This window comes from Hemiscyllium ocellatum, chromosome 32 (assembly GCF_020745735.1).
Source record: "Hemiscyllium ocellatum isolate sHemOce1 chromosome 32, sHemOce1.pat.X.cur, whole genome shotgun sequence".
Lineage (NCBI taxonomy): Eukaryota > Metazoa > Chordata > Chondrichthyes > Orectolobiformes > Hemiscylliidae > Hemiscyllium > Hemiscyllium ocellatum.
In genome coordinates this window covers 35,748,392-35,768,565 of record NC_083432.1, presented here as the reverse complement: position 1 = coordinate 35,768,565, position 20,174 = coordinate 35,748,392, and the positions used below count along the sequence as shown (strand labels likewise).

The window sequence follows — 20,174 nt, the reverse complement described above, 5'->3', positions numbered from 1 at the left end:
GATATCCCAACACAATCTAATCCCACCTGCCAACATGTTGATTAAAAATATCTATAATGTCCTAAATTGTTCTTGCGTACTTGTTCTTGTAAAATCATAAGAATGACACACTTTTCCTTGTTTTTTTAAACACCTGATGAGGAGAAATGCATCCAGAGGTTATTCATGGCCAGAAGACAAGTTGGGTGTAAGGGCAGGTCATTACTGGTCGTGATTTTTCTTGAGCCACCATTCCTGATTCCCAAAGTTTTGAAGTCTTAGTCGTTTTTTCAACAATTCTGGCATCATAAACACGGGCACGTTTGTGTTGAATTGCTTGAATTTTCTCATGCGCCCAAAAATAATTACACTTCTATTTGTCTTGTTAAAAAATTAATTTGAATTATGACTAGTACATTGTACCTTTTCTACCATGCTTAAATGCTGATAATTCTATATTTGGGTTTTGTGATAAAGTTCATATCCTAAATCAATATTCAAATAACTAATCCACAATAGCGTATTATAAAACAAATAAGAACTTAAATTTCGTCCCATAATGTACATCCATCTGTTTCTAATGTGGAATGTTTTACAGTTACAGTCTCTTATAAATGTTGCATTTGGTTCTTGTACACTCAATTTTTTTTCACTTTTAATATTCTGTCACTCCACAGCTAGCCTTGCAACAAAGCTAGGATCCATACCTATAAATTTGCAGAATTCTTTAATAATCACAATTTTATCCATTCAACACTGCCTCTACAAATTACATTTTAATCCATTAATTTCGCTTGACTTTACATTTACTATATTTTTTAGCCACAATACCTTTGCTCATTCTAAAATCAGCTGAATCCTCCTTACAAAGCGTGCATGCTAAACTGATCTGAAGGGCATCTCTTGAAATACTGCATGTACTGTAATGATCGTCAAATCTATTCACGGGTGCCATCCAGAAATACTGCAGTATTCCTCGGGTTGCTTGACTCCCTTTTAAAAGATATCAACAATCGAAAGATTCTGAAGAAGAGTCATACCAGATTCGAAGCATTTACTCAGTTTCTTTCTCCACAAATGCTGCCAGACTTGCTAAGCTTCTCCAGAATTATTTGTGTTTATTTCAGATTTCCAGCATCCACACTATTTTTTTCCAAAAGTGAGCAATACACCTGTTAGTTCCCTAAAGTTCTAATCGTAAGAATTAATGCTAGATTGACTAGGTGAGGGCTGAAATCTAAATAGCAGATTGTAAGGTATACAGGAAAGAAAGGTGATTTTTTTGGGGGGGGGCGATAGGGAGCATTTCCACAATGATTAAGGATGAAATCACATCAATGAGAAGTCAATATAACCAGTTAAGCATTCACTGCAGTCTTTGTGTGTAGATTTTAAGAACCTAACTGGAGTTGTGTGTAAGCCTTCTGTTGGCAGCTTTGGTAATGATGGAGTTTTTTTTAATTTGGGGTTTTATTTAGAGTCATAGAGATTTACAGCATGGAAACAGACCCTTCGGTCCAACCTATCCACCAGATATCCCACCCCAATCTAGTCCCACCTGCTAGTACCCGGCCCATATCCCTCCAAACCCTTCTTATTCATATACCCATCCAAATTCCTTTTAAATCTTGCAATTGTACCAGCCTCCACCACTTCCTCTGGCAGCTCATTCCATACATGTACCACCCACTGTGTGAAAAAGTTGCCCCTTAGGTCTCTTTTTATATTCTTGCCCTCTCACCCTAAACCTATGCCCTCTAGTTCTGGACACCCCCACCCCAGGGAAAAGACTTTGTCTATTTATCCTATTCATGCCCTTCATGATTTTGTAAACCTGTATAAGGTTACCCCTCAGCCTCCGACACTCCAGGGAAAACAGCCCCTGACTATTCAGCCTCTCCCTATAGCTAAAATACTCCAAGCCTGGCAATATTCTTGTAAGTCTTTTCTGAACCTTTCAAGTTTCACAACATTCTTCCGATAGGAAGGAGACCAGAATTGCATGCAATATTCCAACACTGACATAACCAATGTCCTGTACAGCTGCAACATGACCTCCCAACACCTGTACTCAATACTCTGACTAATAAAGGAAAGCATATCCTATCTACCTGCGACTATACTTTCAAGGAGCTATGAACCTGCATTCCAAGGTCTCTTTGTTCAGCAACACTCCCTAGGACCTTACCATTAAGTGTATAAGTCCTTCTAAGTCTTGCTTTCCCAAAATGCAGCACCTCGCATTTATCTGAATTAAACTCCATCTGCCACTTCTCAGCCCATTGGCCCATCCTGTTGTAATCTGAGGTAACCTTCTTCACTGTCCACTACACCTCCAATTTTGGTGTCATCTGCAAACTTACTAACTGTACCTCTTATGCTCGCATCCAAATCATTTATGTAAATGACAAAAAGGAGAGGACCCAGCACCAATCCTTGTGGCACTCCACTGGTCACAGGCCTCCAGTCTGAAAAACAACCCTCCTCCACCACCCTCTGTCTTCTACCTTTGATCTAATTCTGTATCCAAATGGCTAGTTCTCCCTTTATTCCATAAGATCTAACCTTGCTAACTAGTTTCCCATGGGGAACCTCGTCAAACGCCTTACTGAAGTCCATATAGATCACATCTACCACTCTGTCCTAATCAATCATCTTTGTTACTTCTTCAAAAAACTCAATCAAGTTTGTGAGACATGATTTCCTACGCACAAAGCCATGTTGACTGTCCCTAATCAGTCCTTGCCTTTCCAAATACATGTACATCCTGTCCCTCAGGATTCCCTCCAACAACTTGCCCACCACCAATATCAGGCTAACTGGTCTATAGTTCCCTGGCTTGTCCTTACTACCCTTCTTAAACAGTGGCACCACATTTGCCAACCTCCAATCTTCCAGCACCTCACCTGTGACTATCGATGATACAAATATCTCAGCAAGACACCCAGCAATCACTTCTCTGGCTTCTCACAGAGTTCTCGGGTACACCTGATCAGGTCCTGGGGATTTATTCACCTTTTGTGTTTCAAGACATCCAGCGCTTCCTTCTCTGTGATATGGATATTTTGCAAGATGTCACCATCTATTTCACTACTTTCTATATCTTGCATATCCTTTTCCACTGTAAATACTGATGCAAAATACCCATTTAGTTTCTCCCCCATTTTCTGTGGCTCCACACAAAGGCCACCTTGCTGATCTTTGAGGGGCCATATTCTCACCCGAGTTACCCTTTTGTCCTTAATGTATTTGTAAAAACCCTTTGGATTCTCCTTAACTCTATTTGCCAAAGCTATTTCATGTCCCCTTTTTGCCATTGTAGAAATTGTGGTAAGAAACCGAACAAAATCAATTAATTTTAATAGATTAGGTGAGTGAGCAAAACTGACAACTGGATTTAAATGCGGGCATATCTGAGGTCAAAAATTTTGACCTAAAAGGATAATGAAAAGTAGAGTACTTTCTAAGTAGTGACAGAATTATCCTTTAAAAATGTTTAAAATACTGGAAGTTCAAAATGTTTTCTAGGCGACTGGGGTTTATGTGCAAGGATAAAAGGCCAGATGCAGGTCGTAATCAAAAAGGCTGATGGAATGCCAACATTTTATATCCAGATTGCAAGGAAAAGATTATGCTACACTCTACAAATTCCTGTTAAACAACATCTGGACTAATGTGACCAGTTCTAGACACTAGCTCCTAGGAAGGACACATTGACCTGGGACAGAGTGTAACATTTGATTTATCAGAATGACTTCGAGGATTAAGTTCTGAGAAATGGGGTTGAGTTCCTTTCAATTGCAAATAATTTAAGGGATGATTTGATCAAAAACAATACGTTATTATGGGTAACAGGACAGATAAACTTTTTCTACTGGTTGCCAGTGTCTAGGATTTGAACACAGTCAAACATTTCAGTACTGAAGTTAGGAAAGACTTGTACATGCTAAAACTGATAGGTTGGAAATCTCACATGTTAATTTTAAATATGACATTGGTGTACTGTATTTCTGTTAACCATTAGTAATAAGGGATGTGAAGAGAAAGTGGGTGTGTGGAACAGATGTGTTCGGCATAGCAGAGTCAAGATTAGAATGGGGCTGGAAAAGCACAGTATCTGGCAGCATCTGAGGAGCAGGAAAATCGACGTTTCGGGCAAAAGCCCTTCATTAGGCTCCTCGGATGCTGTCTCTGATCTTGACTCTAATATCCAGCATCTGCAGGACCCACTTCCACCTATCTGAATAACAGAGCAGACTCTAGAGACTAAATGGTCTTGTGGCTGTGTTCTTATGACTGAAATTTAAACGAAGGTTAATAAAGATTGAGATAGGACTGAGGGAGCCCTGTTGGAAAATTGTTATGACATGTTCGTAAAATTACACTACCCACAAAATAGCTTTTTTTTTTCTGTTCTAGGTGGATGCTTTCAGGGAGCGAATGACTGCTGAAGTAAGTAGCAATTTGATTTACAAAGTGTTGAAAACAATTGTTGTACATGAAATGGCTGTTTATAATTTCATTTGGTTTCCTCTGACTTTGCACCTCTTGGGAGTAAAATGTCAGCTCTCAGGGCCCTGCTGTAACCTTCCAATTGGAACCAGGCAGACATCTATTTATTGACTTGCTCTCTGTCTCCTATAGAAACTGGAGTTGAATTTATTCCAGTGCAGTGTCACCGTTGGGATCATGGGTCAATTTTTGGCAATGGTAGCTTAGATGAGGGTTTGTTTAGGTTTTCAGACCCTGTCCCTTTTGCTGTTCTCTTGATTTGAGTGAGAAAGGAGTAAGTCTCACAGTGCTGGCCATTGTGGTTATTTAGTCCTGTAATGGTAAATACAGAGGACCAATCTGATTTCTTCTTGCAGTATTCTTTTACCTTGTTGCTAATCTCAATGTGTTGATGGAACAACTTATCTCGATTGTGGACACCTCCCAGTAGATGCCAGAGAGGTAATGGGTGATTTGTCCAAAGCCTGCTAAGTTAGTTTCTGACCATTACAGAACAGCAGTGATGATGACGAGACTTGACTACCTGTCGAATGACAGTGGCACATGATCCAAGAAGATTGTCGGTCATAAGCGCACTCATACCCCTACAAATGGAACTGACCAAGTGTGTTTTGTACTTGGAGTCCCTGTAAGAAGGACACTCATCCTTTGCATCTTGGTGCTGCATGTAAAATTTTCTTCCCAAACACTGTCGATACTGTAGATACACATGATCCATAAGTGTAAATGACTGTAATGTCATTGTTTACGCTGAACCTTGGAGGAGGTAAGTAAGATTTAATTAATAATAAAGCAATACTCATTCTGCTCTATTACAGGTTGAATTTTCTTTTTACATTCTGAAAATCTTGTTCATGATTCATAATTTTTATAAAACATAGTTTCAGGAATATAGCTTTTAGGTTAAAGTTTAAAATGTTAACTAAAAGATCATTGGAAATTACTAGTTAAGAAATTTATATGCATCCCAAGTGAATGCAACTCAAGCAAGCCTAGCTTAATTACACTTAAAAGGTAGCTTGTATTTATCTTGCAAGGACAGAAAGTTATGGCTGTACTAGATGGGCATCTTCTATGTTAGCTTGTTATGGATTCAGAAAATCTTTTAATCCAGTGAATGAAGCTGAAAGCAGCTTTGTTAAACTTAGGAATTTCTTCTTGGACACAGTCTGGAGAGATGGTAATTACCTCCATAAGAAATATTGATTATTAATATTAGTTACAAAATCAAATAATTAGGTTTACGGTAATATTTGTTTACATTTTACTTGGACCATACCAAAGCATGCTGTAAAGATGGACTGAACAAAAGGAAAGAAAAATTGTTTTGGTGAAAGGTTCTTTTGTTTAAGTTACATGTATTTTCAGAAATCAGGCCATTGTAGTTTTGGTTGTGTGTACTGTATACTGTTTCTCTGGATTGACAGGAGATGACACGGTGGCACAGTGGTTAGCACTGCTGCCTCACAGCGCCCAAGACCCGGGTTCAATTCCTGACTCAGGCGACTGACTGTGTGGAGTTTGCACGTTCTCCCCGTGTCTGTGTGGGTTTCCTCCGGGTGCTCCGGTTTCCTCCCACAGTCACAAAGATGTGCGGGTCAGGTGAATTGGCCATGCTAAATTGCCAGTAGTGTTAGGTAAGGGGTAAATGTAGGGGTATGGGTGGGTTGCGCTTCGGCAGTTCGGTGTGGACTTGTTGGGCCGAAGGGCCTGTTTCCATACTGTAAGTAATCTAATCTAATCTAATCTAATGATTTTAGTTGGATCTGCACTTGAAGGATAGAAAATACTAGCTTTTCCCTTGGGTTTTAGTACCCCACAATACCTCCTGTGGAAGTCCATTTTGTCTCCTTCAAATGGGTATGGAAGGATTTACTGTGATGACACTTCGTCTGCCACCTGGGTATGCCTTGGTGTAATGTCCCACTCCTGGATTTGGTCATTCCCAGTGGAAGGTTCTCTAAAGGAGACTCCTTCCTCTTTCCATCAAGAATCTGGATTGGAGAATGTTGCATGCAGCTGTCTCACACAATAAACATTTAAGTGCTGTGTACCAGATTGTGTTTTTGTGGCCTGGAGGGAACTGTGTTAATTAAATTGAATTTATTGTCACGTGTACTGAGGCACAGTGGAAAGCTTTGTCTTGCGAACAATCACATAAGCAGATCATGTAGTTAAGTAGCATAGATAAGTAAATAATAGGTAAACAGCATCAAAAACAAAAGCACAGGTACAGTCAAATGTTAAGAGTTTGTGAGTCCATTCAGTATTCTAACAAAAGTAGGGTAGAAATTGTTTCGAAACCGGCTGGTGCACGTGTTCAGGCTTTTGTACCTTCCCCCTGATGGTAGAGGTTGTAGAAAAATATTGCCAGGGTGGGATGGATCTTTGAGAATGCTGGCAGCCTTTCCTTGACAGCGGGCCTGGTAGGTGGATTCTCTAGGTAGGAGGTTGGCCTTTGTGATTACCTGGTCCAAGTTCACCACTCTCTATAACTGTCTCCAATCTTGAATGGTACAGTTGCTATACCAGGTAGTGATACATCCAGACAGAATGCTCTCGATAGCACACTTGTAAAAGTTGGAAAGGGTATTCGCTGACATGCCAAATTTCCTCAGCTGCTTGAGGAAGAAGAGATGTTGGACCTTTGTAACCAGTGCATCCCCATGAAGAGACCAGGAAAATATTGTTGACCACTCCCAGTGGGATACTCTCCACTTGTTCCACCTCTGTGCTGTTAATATTTGGGGGGGCTGGGGCATGAATAACATCCTGCTGAAAGTCGATAATGAGTTCCTTGGTTTTGAGAGCTAGGTTGTTCTCGGTGCACCATTTTTCCAGGTCTTCCACCTCCTATCAGTAGTCTGTTTCATCGCCATCTGAGATTCGACTGGCTATGGTGGTGTCATCAGCGGACTTGTGAATGGCATTAGTCTGGTATTTGGCGGCGCAGTCATGCGTATAGAGTGAGTACAGTAGGGGGCTGAGTATGCACTGCAAGGGGCACTCCAGTGTTGAGTTTAGTGAGGTTGCAATACTGTCCCCAGTCTTCACTGATTGTGGCCTGTGGGTCAGGAAGCTGAGGATCCAGTTGCAGAGAATGGGGCTCAGTTCAAGACCACTAAGTTTTTATATATGTTTTTATATGTATTCTGAATGTTTTAGTTTATAACCCTTTTTAAAGAAGTAACTTACATTTTTGGTCGCACATCACCCACCTGCTCCTGATCTGTGGGCACCCCATGCAGAGTGGGTTTCAGCAGATCAGAAGACAGATTGTGGTCCTGGTTCTCAGTCTAGCTAAAGTGGACATCAACATAGCGGCAGTAAAGGAGGTTGTAACATCAGACTGTGTCCTGTCAGTGTTTTGACCTATTCCAGATGTCAATGCAGATGGAAGATGCAGAATGCGTGCATTATGGATGCATTATCATTCCTTGTGATGACATTTTGATTTCATTTTTGTAAGTTTCCATTGACCTTGGGAATTTTGTTCCACTGCCCCATGAGGTGCTGTTTACAGTTCTTCAGAAGGATAGGATCAACTAACTTGAATGTTCAGGGTGCAGAGTGTGGATGAGTCTGTCTCTTGGTGAAGAGAAAATATAGCTGGAAGAATTTGCAACTAGAAAAAGAATACTACAGTGTTTACCTCAGAGCTTTTTGTCAAAGAGCAGTCGCCAAAATTAGCTTGGTGGCTGAGAGAAGGTAGTTTGATATCGACCAGCCACCAAAACAAGATGAAGTAGCATCTGAAGTCATGCAGTATTACATAACGGCTGCCAAAATACATGGGGCATAAATAGACCATTTAACCCATGAAATCATTGCTAATATTAACTCCACCTCCTTGCCTTTTCCCCAGAACACACTATTTCCTTACTGATTAAATAATTGTCTATTTCCACCTTGAATGTATTTGATGGCCCCTGTGGTTCGTCCCTGTGGATAGAGGGACTGAGTGGGTGTAAAAAGCCAAACTGACTTCACAGCATTAATGATTGAAAGCGATTGTGTTAAGTTAGGGGCATTTGTACAATTACAATATTTGCAGATTTTTATTTAAATATTTCTACACTCCGTTTGCTTCCGTTCCACTCTAGTTATCATTCGTAAAATGCTGTTCTATAATGCTGACATACCGTTTGCTTAGTATGCCTATATATCCCCTCTTCCGAACCAACCCCAGCTCAGCATCTAAATAGTTTAAAGCCCACTCTACGGTGCTAATTATTCAGGTCACTAGGACACTAGTCCCAGCGCAGTCAATGTGTAACCTGCCCTACTGGTGGCACAGTGGTTAGCACTAGTTCTATTCCAGCCTTGGGCTGGGAGGGTTAACTATGATGAAGAAAACCCCTGTGTGGAGTTATGGAGTGGGTCTAGCTGGGATTTTCAGAGGGTTGATGGAGTCTTACTGGGCCAGTTGGCTTCTTTTTGGGTAGCACAGTGGCTCAGTGGTTAGCACTGCTGCCCCACAGCACCAGGGACCCAGTTTGATTACAGCTTCAAGCAACTGCCTGTGTGGAGTTTGCACATTCTTCCTGTGTCTGCGTGGGGTTTCCTCTCATAGTCCAAAAGATGTGCAGGTAAGGTGAATTGGCTGTACTAGGGTAGGGGGAATGGGTCTGGGTAGGTTACTCTTTTGAGAGTCAGTGTAGACTTGTTGGGCTGAAGGTCCTGTTTCCACACTGTAAGGATTCTTTAAAAAAATAGTTTCCTTCTACCCCAGTACTAGTGCCAATATCCTATGAACTGAAACCTGTTCTTCCTCTACCAATGTTTGAGCTATACGTTTAACTCCTTGCCTTTATTTATCCTTTGCTGATTTGCCTGTGGCTCAGGTAGTAATCCCAGCTTATTACTATGAAGATTCTGCTTTTAAATTTACCTCCTAACTGTTCAAAATCTTTTCATAGAACTTCCTTGTTTGGTACCAACGTCATTGATAGACTTATGTGGATGACAACAATTGGATCCCCCCCATCCCACTCATAAGTTCCTCTACAGCCCTGAGGATGTCATTAGCCCTGGCTCCAAGCATGGCCACAGGGACTCTCACATGGCTACTCTGAGCAGTATCTGTCTCTCTCCTCTTTTTATCCCCACCAGATTATAGTGAAAACACCACTATTACAGAACAGTTGTCTCCCCTTACTTTCTGTATCATGATGCCTTGGTCAGCTCATTCATCCTCTGTGCTGACACCATCTCATCCACACAGCTTGCAATAACTTGATAACTGATGGATAACTGCAGGAAAAGTGACATCTCAAATGCTTTCCCATTCTTAGCAGGACTTATACACTTAATGGTAAGGTCCTAGGGAATGTTGCTGAACAAAGAGACCTTGCAATGCAGGTTCATAGCTCCTTGAAAGTAGAGTTGCAGGTAGATACGGTAGTGAAGAAGGCGTTTGGTATGCTTTCCTTTATTGGTCAGAGTATTGAGTACAGGAGTTGGGAGGTCATGTTGCGGCTGTACAGGCCATTAGTTAGGCCACTGTTGGAATATTGCGTGCAATTCTGGTCTCCTTCCTATTGGAAAGATGTTGTGAAACTTGAAAGGGTTCAGAAAAAATTTACAAGCATGTTGCCAGGATTGGAGGATCTGAGCTACAGGGAGAGGCTGAACAGGCTGCGGCTGTTTTCCCTGGAGCGTCGGAGGCTGAGGGGAGACCTTAGAGAGGTTTACAAAATTATGAGGGGCATGGATGGGATAAATAGACAAAGTCTTTTCCCTGGGGTGGGAGAGTCCAGAACTAGAGGGTATAGGTTTAGGGTGAGAGGGGAAAGATATAAGAGAGACCTAAGGGACAACTTTTTCACGCAGAGAGTGATAAGTATATGGAATGAGCTGCCAGAGGATGTGGTGGAGGCTGGGACAATTGCAACATATAAGAGGCATTTGCTTGGGTATATGAATAGGAAGGGTTTGGAGGGATATGGGCCGGGTGTTGGCAGGTGGGACTAGATTGGGTTGGGATAGCTGGTCAGCATGGACGGGTTGGACCAAAGGGTCTGTTTCCATGCTGTACATCTCTATGACTCTATGACCTGCCTCATCTGTAGTCAAATGCTTCTGTTCATGATCACAGACCAAATTTGAATTACCTTGCCTCAGGGGTATGGCCATCTCCTGGAGCAATATCTTTTTGCTCCGACCCCACCTCCTCAGCTTGGATCCACAGTAGTTCAAGCTGCAAACACTTGATACAGATGTATTTACTTTAAAGAGCTTGGAATCTAACAGCTCCACATGCTAAAGTGGCAGCAACTTATCCCTTGATCTGCCATCTCTATCATGTTTTATTTAATGTGTGAATTAATCTCTCTAATATTCCTGCTTTTGGCCCTTCATTGCAATTGTTATGCCAATATCAGTCATAGAACTAGCAAGCTATTTTTAAGAAAAAGAGCAAGATTTGAGACCTAAATAGAAACTAAAATCTTTAAAGACTAGACAGATGTGCAATCGGTTGCTTTGTTGAGGCAAAAGCAGCCAAACACCTCTGTCTGTCCTCTGCTGAACTTAAGGTAAGCAAAACCAGCACTGCAGTACAAGTTGCACTCATGGGCTAAGTCACACATCATTCTCTGCTTGTATATGCTTCCAACGGGAGTGGTCTGCCCAAGTCACTTAATAATGACCCAATTGCTATTTAATTAATCCTATCTTTCCCTGCAAGTCTTGAATAAGAAACCCTGCTGAAGATTCGAATGTAGAAAATTTGAACTGTAGATTTCTATTTAAACTAGGTTAAATCAGATTTATTCAAATTAAAGCTTTGGAGTTTCTTTACCAAGGAGAAAGTGAGGTCTGCAGATGCTGGAGATCAGAGCTGAAAATGTGTTGCTGGAAAAGCGCAGCAGGTCAGGCAGCATCCAAAGAACAGGAAATTCGACGTTTCGGGCATAAGCCCTTCATCAGGAAGGGCTTATGATGAAGGGCTGATGAAGGGCTTATGCCCGAAACTTCGAATTTCCTGTTCCTTGGATGCTGCCTGACCTGCTGCGCTTTTCCAGCAACACATTTTCAGTTTCTTTACCAACCACTGCACACACTCCTGTAATGCAAATGATGCTGAAAATTGCATAATCATCAATGAACGTCCTACCTTACAGTAGAGGGAAGGTCATTGATGAAGCAATTGAAGATGATTGGGCTGAGGACACTACCCTAATGAACGGCTACAGTGATGTCCTGTGGCTGAAATGAATGACTGCCAGCAACCACAGCCATTCTACTTTGTACTAGCTATGACTGCAACCAATGGAAAGCTCCCTCCTAATTCCCATTGACACGAGTTTTGCTCGACTTCCTTGTTACCCCTCTGCCAAATACTGTTTTGGCATCAACAGCATTCATTCTCACCTTGCCCTCAATTCAGCTCGGGAGTTCAATTCTCTTGTCTGTGTTTTAAAGCAAGGCTATGTATGAGGTCAGAAGCTGGCCAGTGGCCCTGGCAGAACCCAAACTGAGCGTCAGTGAGTAGATTATTCTTTTGCAAGTGATGCTTGACAGCAATCTCAATGAGCTTCATCACTTCGGATGGGAATTAGTGTGATAGGATGGCAGTTGCTCATTTGGATTTGTTTTACTATTTGTGCATATGGCATAACGAATCAATTTTCCACATTTTTGGGTAGATGCCAATGTTGTAGCTGTACTGGAGTAACTTAATAAGGGGTGCAGCTAGTTCTGGAGCACAAGTCTTTCGAACTATTGCTGGAATATTCTCAGGGTTTAAAGCCTTTGTAATATCCACCACCTATAGCTGTTTCTTTATTATATGGAATGAACTAAATTGATTGAAATTAGCATCCATGATGCTAGGGACCTGAGGAGGAGAACAAGATGAATCATCCACTTGGTACCTCTGGTTAAAGCTAGATGCAAATACTTTAGTGTTGTCTTTTGCATTGATGTGTTAAGTTTTCCATCGCTGTTAATGGAAATATTTGTGAATTTAGTTGTTGAATTGTCAAGTCATTCATGAGTGTCACAGCTGCAGAACTTAGATCTATCTGTTACTTCCACTGTTTTGCATAATAATGTTGTCACTTCAATTTTAGCTAAGCCTGATGCTTTTCCTGACATGCCCTCCTGGACTCATCATTCAGCCAGAGTTAATCTCCTGGGTTAATGGTAACGGTAGAGTGAGGGATATGCGTGTCCATAAGATTTGAGGTTATGAATGAATATAATTCTGGTGCTGATTGGCCCAAAGCATCTCATGGATCTCCAGTTTTGAGTTGCTGGATCTGTTTGAAGTCTGTTCCATTTAGGATAGTGGTAGTGCAGCTCAGAACGATGGAGGGTATCTATAATGACTCGATGGTGAACCCTTTTGTTAATTAGATCAAACACACCCAGAAAAGCTCACCTCCCCTCATAATCTGTTAAAATGTAAGTGACCAAGAACTCCCAAATTCTACTATTTGAAGAAAATAATACCAATTTATTCTTTAGCTCTAAAAGTGAACATTAACAACAACTATTCACAACTCTAAGCTCCATTTTCACTTCACTGCTTATTACCTGCCTCCAACTCTATAACAATAGGCTGTTTCAATAAATACTTAGTAAAATTACATCGACTTAATCTCAAAACCATACAACAGCTGTCGTCTCCAGTGTCTGTCTTTCAGCTGAAGATATCCTTGGGTGGTTGTCTTTTACTGCAAAGATGTTTCATATGAAAAAAGTATCTTTGATAGAGAGTGTTTTGATGGCAGTAACTCTGTCAATGGCAGTTACTTTGTCTGATTTTTAAAATGCCTGTTTTTATACACCCAATATCAGATTGTCTCATTGGTTCGATGTTGGCAAAAACAATAAACTCAAACTTGATTATGTTTTAATATCCTGGGGCATAATTTAAACAGCAACCAACTCAGGTACCTATTTCACAGTCAAATGTTACATATTTTCAACTTTCCAGTATGCTCTGAGACTGCCAGCTAGTTATATGACAGGTGCTTGTAAGCTGTCAGTGCAAAACCGCATTCGTTCCCTCTTAAAGGTACAGGACGCGCCTTCAATTTCATAACATATCTTCATTGTGAAGATGGGACTTTGTCTTGACAAGGACTGTTTAGTGGTCACTCTTCAGACACATCTGTGGAGAGTAAATTTTTGTCTCATGTTGTTTACCTTGCTGCTTTCTGCAGACCCACTCTACCAGCTGTATTGTTTCGGACTTGACCAACTCAGTAATAGTGCTGTTGAGCCACTCGTGAACAATGAAGTCCACCACCAAGAGTACACTCTGCACCCTTCCTACCCTTAGTACATCCTCCAAGTGTGTTCAACAATTTCTGATTTCATCAGTTCAGAAAGGGTGATAGGTAATAATCAGCAGGAGTTTCCTTACTCATTTTTGACTTGATGCCATTAAGACTCTTGGTATCCAGAATCGATGTTGACCACTCCCAGGGCAACTTCTTCCTGACCTCATGCTACTATGCTGCCAACTCAACTGAGTCTCCCCTTCTCCTGGGGCAGTACTAAGGGATGGCAATGGTTGTATCTGAAATGGTGTCCATAAGGTAGGATCCTGTGAGTATGATTATATCAAGCTGTTGTTTGTCTAATCTATAACACAGCTATTCCAGTTTTGTCACTTATCTTTGGGTGTGGGTAAGGAGGCCTATGCAGAATTGACAAGGCTGTGTTTGCTATTGTCCTTTTTGGGGCTGAGGTTGATGCCTGGAGTACTGTTGATTTCATTTCTTTATTTAAACTTGGTAGCAGTTTGATACAAATGAGTGGAGAAAGTGAGGTCTGCAGATGCTGGAGATCAGAGCTGAAAATGTGTTGCTGGAAAAGCTCAACAGGTCAGGCAGCATCCAAGGAACAGGAAATTCGACGTTTCGGGCATAAGCCCTTCATCAGGAATGAGGAAAGTGTGTCCAGCAGGCTAAGATAAAAGGTAGGGAGGAGGGACTTGGGGGAAGGTCCATGGAGATGTGATAGGTGGAAAGAGGTCAAGGTGAGGGTGATAGGCCAGAGTGGGGTGAGGGTGGAAAGGTCAGGAAGAAGATTGCATGTTAGGAGGGCGGTGCTGAGTTCGAGGGAATCGACTGAGACAAGGTGGGGGGAGGGGACATGAGGAAACTGGAGAAATCTGAGTTCATCCCTTGTGGTTGGAGGGTTCCCAGGCAATACAAATGAGTGGCTGACTAGGCCGTTTCAGAAGACAGTTGTAAGATCACCCATGTTGTTGGATCTGGATGTACATGCAGACAAGGCTAATTAGGGATGGCAGATTTTACATTTGTGGACCAGATGTTTTTTGAGACACTCAACAGTGGTTACATGGTGACCATTAGGTTAAATTTTATTTCCAGATTTTGTTGAATTCAGATTTCACCATCTGCCTACGGTCAAAAGATATTATTCTCCATTCTATGACATTACCATTTATGCCTCCACCATAAATAATTTACATATTAGAATTTCCAGTGTGGCTTTGAGGGTTGTGCTTTAGTTATCCAGCAAGTGGTACTGCTTTTAAGGGAGCAGTCAATTCCATGTGAAATTTTTCTGATTTACATTTATGTCTTATACTTTAGGCAGAAGACTTGGTTGCAAGTTTCTTTCCAAAGAAATTATTGGAGCTAGATGGTTTTCTGAAGGTAAGACTCAATCATCAAGTTGGTGATGTTAGGATAAATTCACCAAACCCAGGGCATTTTACTCAAAAGGCTCTTGTGTTGGGCATATAACATTCTACATCTGAAATCTCTAATCTGCACTGCTTGCTTGGAATGAGGGATTTGCCAATTTATTGCTTTGTTGCAGATCTACAGTAATTGCCGTCCAAGAGTAACAGGTTTCTCTGTGCGACTTGTATAATTTCCATTTAGTTTTGTCAATATCTTTTCGTTTTTTATTGCGCCAATAATAATGCAAGTGCAAAACAAAATAACTAATCCTTGAATGTGTTGAAAAAGAAAGTTTGGCAGTCTTTCTATCTATGGTTAGTATTATAATGGGCAACTTAATTTGTAAAGCAGTGTGAGTCTTGATATTTTTATTGGAAGTATCTCATTATTGTTAGTAACTGATACAAATGGAAATTATTTTATTTCCTTTATCTTTCTGAAAATGCAGTATTGCTGTGGTTGCACTGACTGGCTTCATGATGCATTGTGTGTGGATTTTACTTTTGTAAATTATCTAACAGATGTTTTCTTTCTAGGAACCCCTCTTGAATGTTTCGGATTTGGCTACTATTCATTCGGACCTCAATTTGCCAGTACCAGAACCTATAATGCTGACCAACAGCCATGATGGTTTGGATAGCACAGTGAGTATTTGACAAGAGGTTATACAAGATCTCTCTTGGGATGGTGACAGTCAGTATGAACCAAAGCAAATTGAAGAGATAAGCAGATGACCCTGAAAGTTGACTAAATTAATTTAATTGTTAGTATTTCTGATCATATGTGAAGAAAGAACTGAAATCTGATTCCTTTCCACTGCTGAGCATTATAGTAACTTAGACATCACAAAAAACAAAGTAACAATTTGTCCAACTCTGACAGCTGTACCATTTGTAAATCTGTCAGGGTCTGACTGCTCTTCGGATGACAATGTTGGCTGCCTATCGCATTTAGTAAAATGCATATGTTTGGAATGAGAGGGTCTCTTTGCATTGAGATGTGTACAACACTTTAATTGACAAGGTAACTACCTCATGATTTCTCCCTCATTATCCATGTTTTCAGAAATTATAGAAGTCCTTGTGAAGTGCACAATTTTAAGTTTTGAGTACTAATGCTGTGCTGCTTTTTTGGGTACAAATTTTATTTTTAAAATGTAGCAACAACATAGCACAGTATAATGCACAAGAATATTACTGCATCTTCAACGTTATCTGTCTACAAACTGGGTCCAATGTCAGCCATGCTGCACTTTACGCATTTATATTAATATCCTTACCATTGACGATAATTTTGTAACCTATCCCAATGTTCTGTTGGTTTTTTTGAGATCCTTCTTGAACTGTCATTGTTTTTGTACTTTGTCATTGTTGTACGCAGTATGTTTGATTATATGGGAGCTTTATGAGAACAATAATTGAAGCAAAACAACAAGAGAAGCATCGATAAATAGAACAATCTATTATTTCTCAAGTGCTTCATCCTCACCTTTTTATTAAAACCTTTTGCTCAGCAGGTGAGCTGTGAGTGCTTTTCCAATTTTGGTATAAGAACAGTCCCCGATTGGGTGCAGTTTGGATTAAAGCTTCCTATTTGCCACTTCAATAAACTCCTGAGTGTCAATCTCAAAGCAGCTCTATTTACTTTTAAAATTTTATTTCTTACACTAGCTGTCTTTTTTTGGTTTTGTAAGGATATTGCCCATTTGTGCATGAATTGCTGGCAGTTTTGTGTAATTGGATTCACACTTAATGGAAGCTAGATTTTAGTCCACTTTTAATTGGCTATCAAAATAAGAAGACTTTTCCTCACCTCAGTTATCTTTATTTGAACCAAGAAAAACACTTGGTGCAATTCTGAATCTTCCTCTTCCATTTCTGAAACATACACCTTAAATTTTTGCTTTACCCAAAGATATGCATTTTAAATTTTCTGATGTAGTGTTAGGTTTGCTATTAGTCAAGGTGAATGTACATTCTCAACTAATGAGGACGTTGCTCCATTGGCTTAATATTCCCCTCCCAGGTGAATAAGAGAGAGTACTGCAAGAGTATGCAGAGCAATTCCAAGAACCTGATGAGAAAAAAAAAACAAAGAACGTAGAGGGACATATTAGAACATTAACTGAACAATTAAGGAAAACCAGCTTAAGACCAATGCTTTTACTTTCAATTTATTATTTGCCTCTTGCCCATTGTAATTATATTTAAGTATGGCCTCCTCACTGTTCACTGTGTTCTTTCTAATTTTTAGATATAAATTTAATTGGCCTTTTAAGCTATTTTGATATCTGCTTTATGGCCCCATGGCTTCTGCTAACTTTTTTTTTGTTCTGTAATTATATTTCTCACTTGATCCTTCCCAGATGCTGGAATTTGATTTTAATTTTTTTTTAAATTTCAGCGCAATATTAAGAAGAGAAAACTAGAAGATGGAGAAAGTAATTGTCCAGGTAAACAGAGGCCTGCTTGGAACTGGGCGTTTTGTTAATAATTTGTCATCGTGACCATTTTCTGAAACCAAGGGCTGAGCTTTCTCGGGACTGGGGGAAAAATGGCTCAGGCCATCTTTTGAAGCAGCGTGGGAAACAAAGGAGGGCAGCTTATTTATGTAGCCCTGATTAGGAGAGATTTTTGTATCAAACATTCCACTTACAACCGTGTGCAGCAGGTGCCACTCCTATGAAGGCAGCCTCTCAATTGGCGGTCCTGACAACCATCAGCATCTGAGGCTGCCACCTTCAAAGAGAGGACCTCTGGCAGCCACCACCGTCTTGTTGGCACCAACATTTTTATTTAAGAAGTTTCCCTTTCAGTCCAAGGTGCCTACACATTTGGTCCCCTTTGAAATAGCCCTTTAACTTTTCAATTCTGAGCGCACCTTCATGTCTGAGACTTTAGCTTACGAGTTCGAAAATTCGTAGGCGACCATTTGGGAGGCTGTTTATAGAAATGTTGCTTCAACAGTTGTTTCTGGCAAGGGAGAGTTCTCATTTAGTCTTAATGTCTGGATGCTGAAGCTCACAAAAAATCCCTGCCATGATTCCTATTATAGCATTTGGCTGAGAAAATAACCTGAAGGTTGCAACCATGTAGCTTCCTGTTGCACAATTCTTCTCTATATTGTTTATGTAACTTACAAGCTTGTTTAAGATTGCATGTTTCTGACTCCAGTTTGTTTGTGTAACTGCTTTTTAATGATTTGGCCTGCAGGACAGTATTTATTTCATCATTGGCAGTGTTCTGGTCCAGATAATCTTTTTGTTTTTAATTATAACCATTTGTTTAAATGCTTTATGGCCCTGCACTGCAATCTCGGAACAGCCTGTAGCTGAAGGAATTTCCTTCTCCTTTTGTCCCTCAGCGGTGATGGCGGTTACTTACATAGAGTTGGGCATGTGGCAGCAACCCTTCAATAATTCACCATTCTGTGTGTGAGCATTTATACAGGGCGATGGCAAGCCAGCCCTCTGAGGTGGTATTACAAATGTAGTTTCCAAACAATGCCAAGACAGCCCAGTTTCATATATTGAAGCAATTAATAACAGCTTGGAGTTGAAAAGAAGAATTATAGAATCACTTCAGTATGGAAGCAGGCCATTTGCAATGAGTCCACCCCTCTTATGGGCGGCACGATGGCACAGTGGTTAGCACTGCTGCCTCACAGCGCCTGAGACCCGGGTTCAATTCCCAACTCGGGCGACTGACTGTGTGGAGTTTGCATGTTCTCCCCGTGTCTGCGTGGGTTTCCTCCGGGTGCTCCGGTTTCCTCCCACAGTCCAAAGATGTGCGGGTCAGGTGAATTGGCCATGCTAAATTGCCCGTAGTGCTAGGTGAGGGGTGGGTGTGGGGGTATGGGTGGGTTGCGCTTCGGCGGGTCGGTGTGGACTTGTTTGGCCGAAGGGCCTGTTTCCACACTGTAAGTCTAATCTAATCTAAAGAATGACCCAATGTCCTCCTCTTTTCCTGTAACCTTGTATTTCCCATAGCTAATCTTTCCAGTCTGCACATCCCTGCACACTATGGACAATTTAGCATGACCAATCCACCTAACCTGTACATCTTTGGACAGTGGGAGGAAACCCACACAGACACGGAGAATGTGTAAACTCCACGCAGACAGTCGCCTGAGCTTGGAATGGAACCCAGGTCGCTGTGAGGCAGCAGTGCTAACCACTGAGCCACCATGCCAAAATTATATTATCCAACAGTTTTTAAAAGAAAATCTTGATTGCCAATACCACAATAATAAATCATTAACACACTAGTAATGTTTAAAAAAAAGGTATTGTTTCCAAGAACCATAAACAGACAGATGTTTTAACTTTTTAAAGGTGTGAGAGTGTTTGATCTTCCCCTCATTGAAAGTTATCTTTGGCATCAAGACAGGAATGTTAGTTTCAGACCAAGTTTTAATGTTAGGTACTTCTAAATTATGAAGCTTCTTTGGGCAAATATCTTGCCATGTTTATATGATTGTGTGTTGATTGTTTTTGTAAGAAAAATTGCTTTATATCTCCAATGTCTGAGCAAAGCCTTTTGTATAATGGGGCTCTGAGCTGCTGGTTTGTTGTCTGAAGCGTACCCCAGTCACTTTACCATAAAAACATCACGCTGTCTGCATTAACCCTTCTGTACAACTTGTCTGGTTTATTTACTTTGTGTTTGAGTGATACTGGTATTTCCTTCAGACACCAGAGGATAAGGTGGTGACGAGACTTAGTGGGGATGCGGTTTCAAATCAAATAATGCTATAAAATTGAAGAATTACTTCTGAATAAATAGTTGTCAATTTCAAAGTTAAGTTGAGCAATTGTGCTGATAAAATGAGGCCAAGTGCAGGCAGTTGGGACTGGTTTTGTTTGGAATTATGATCAGTATGGACTGGTTGGACCAAAGGCTCGGTTTCCACGTTGTCACTCTATGGCAGCTGCAGAAACCTAATGGCAAGGTTTAAAGCTTGAAGTTACAGGTTTAAAGAGCAAAAACTTGGATTTAAAAAGAGTAGGTTATC

General features: G+C 40.7%; 1 protein-coding gene across 1 annotated transcript in view; it reads left to right on the top strand.

Annotated features, from left to right (window-relative positions):
• The window catches only part of psme3 (proteasome activator subunit 3), a 39,778-nt gene that overhangs the window by 1,362 nt on the left and 18,242 nt on the right, over positions 1 to 20,174 (top strand). Inside the window, exons 2-5 of the mRNA XM_060848759.1 lie at positions 4,399 to 4,431; positions 15,069 to 15,131; positions 15,698 to 15,805; positions 17,565 to 17,613. Coding sequence (XP_060704742.1) covers positions 4,399 to 4,431; positions 15,069 to 15,131; positions 15,698 to 15,805; positions 17,565 to 17,613 — 253 coding nt within the window. The remainder of the gene's footprint in view (positions 1 to 4,398; positions 4,432 to 15,068; positions 15,132 to 15,697; positions 15,806 to 17,564; positions 17,614 to 20,174) is intronic.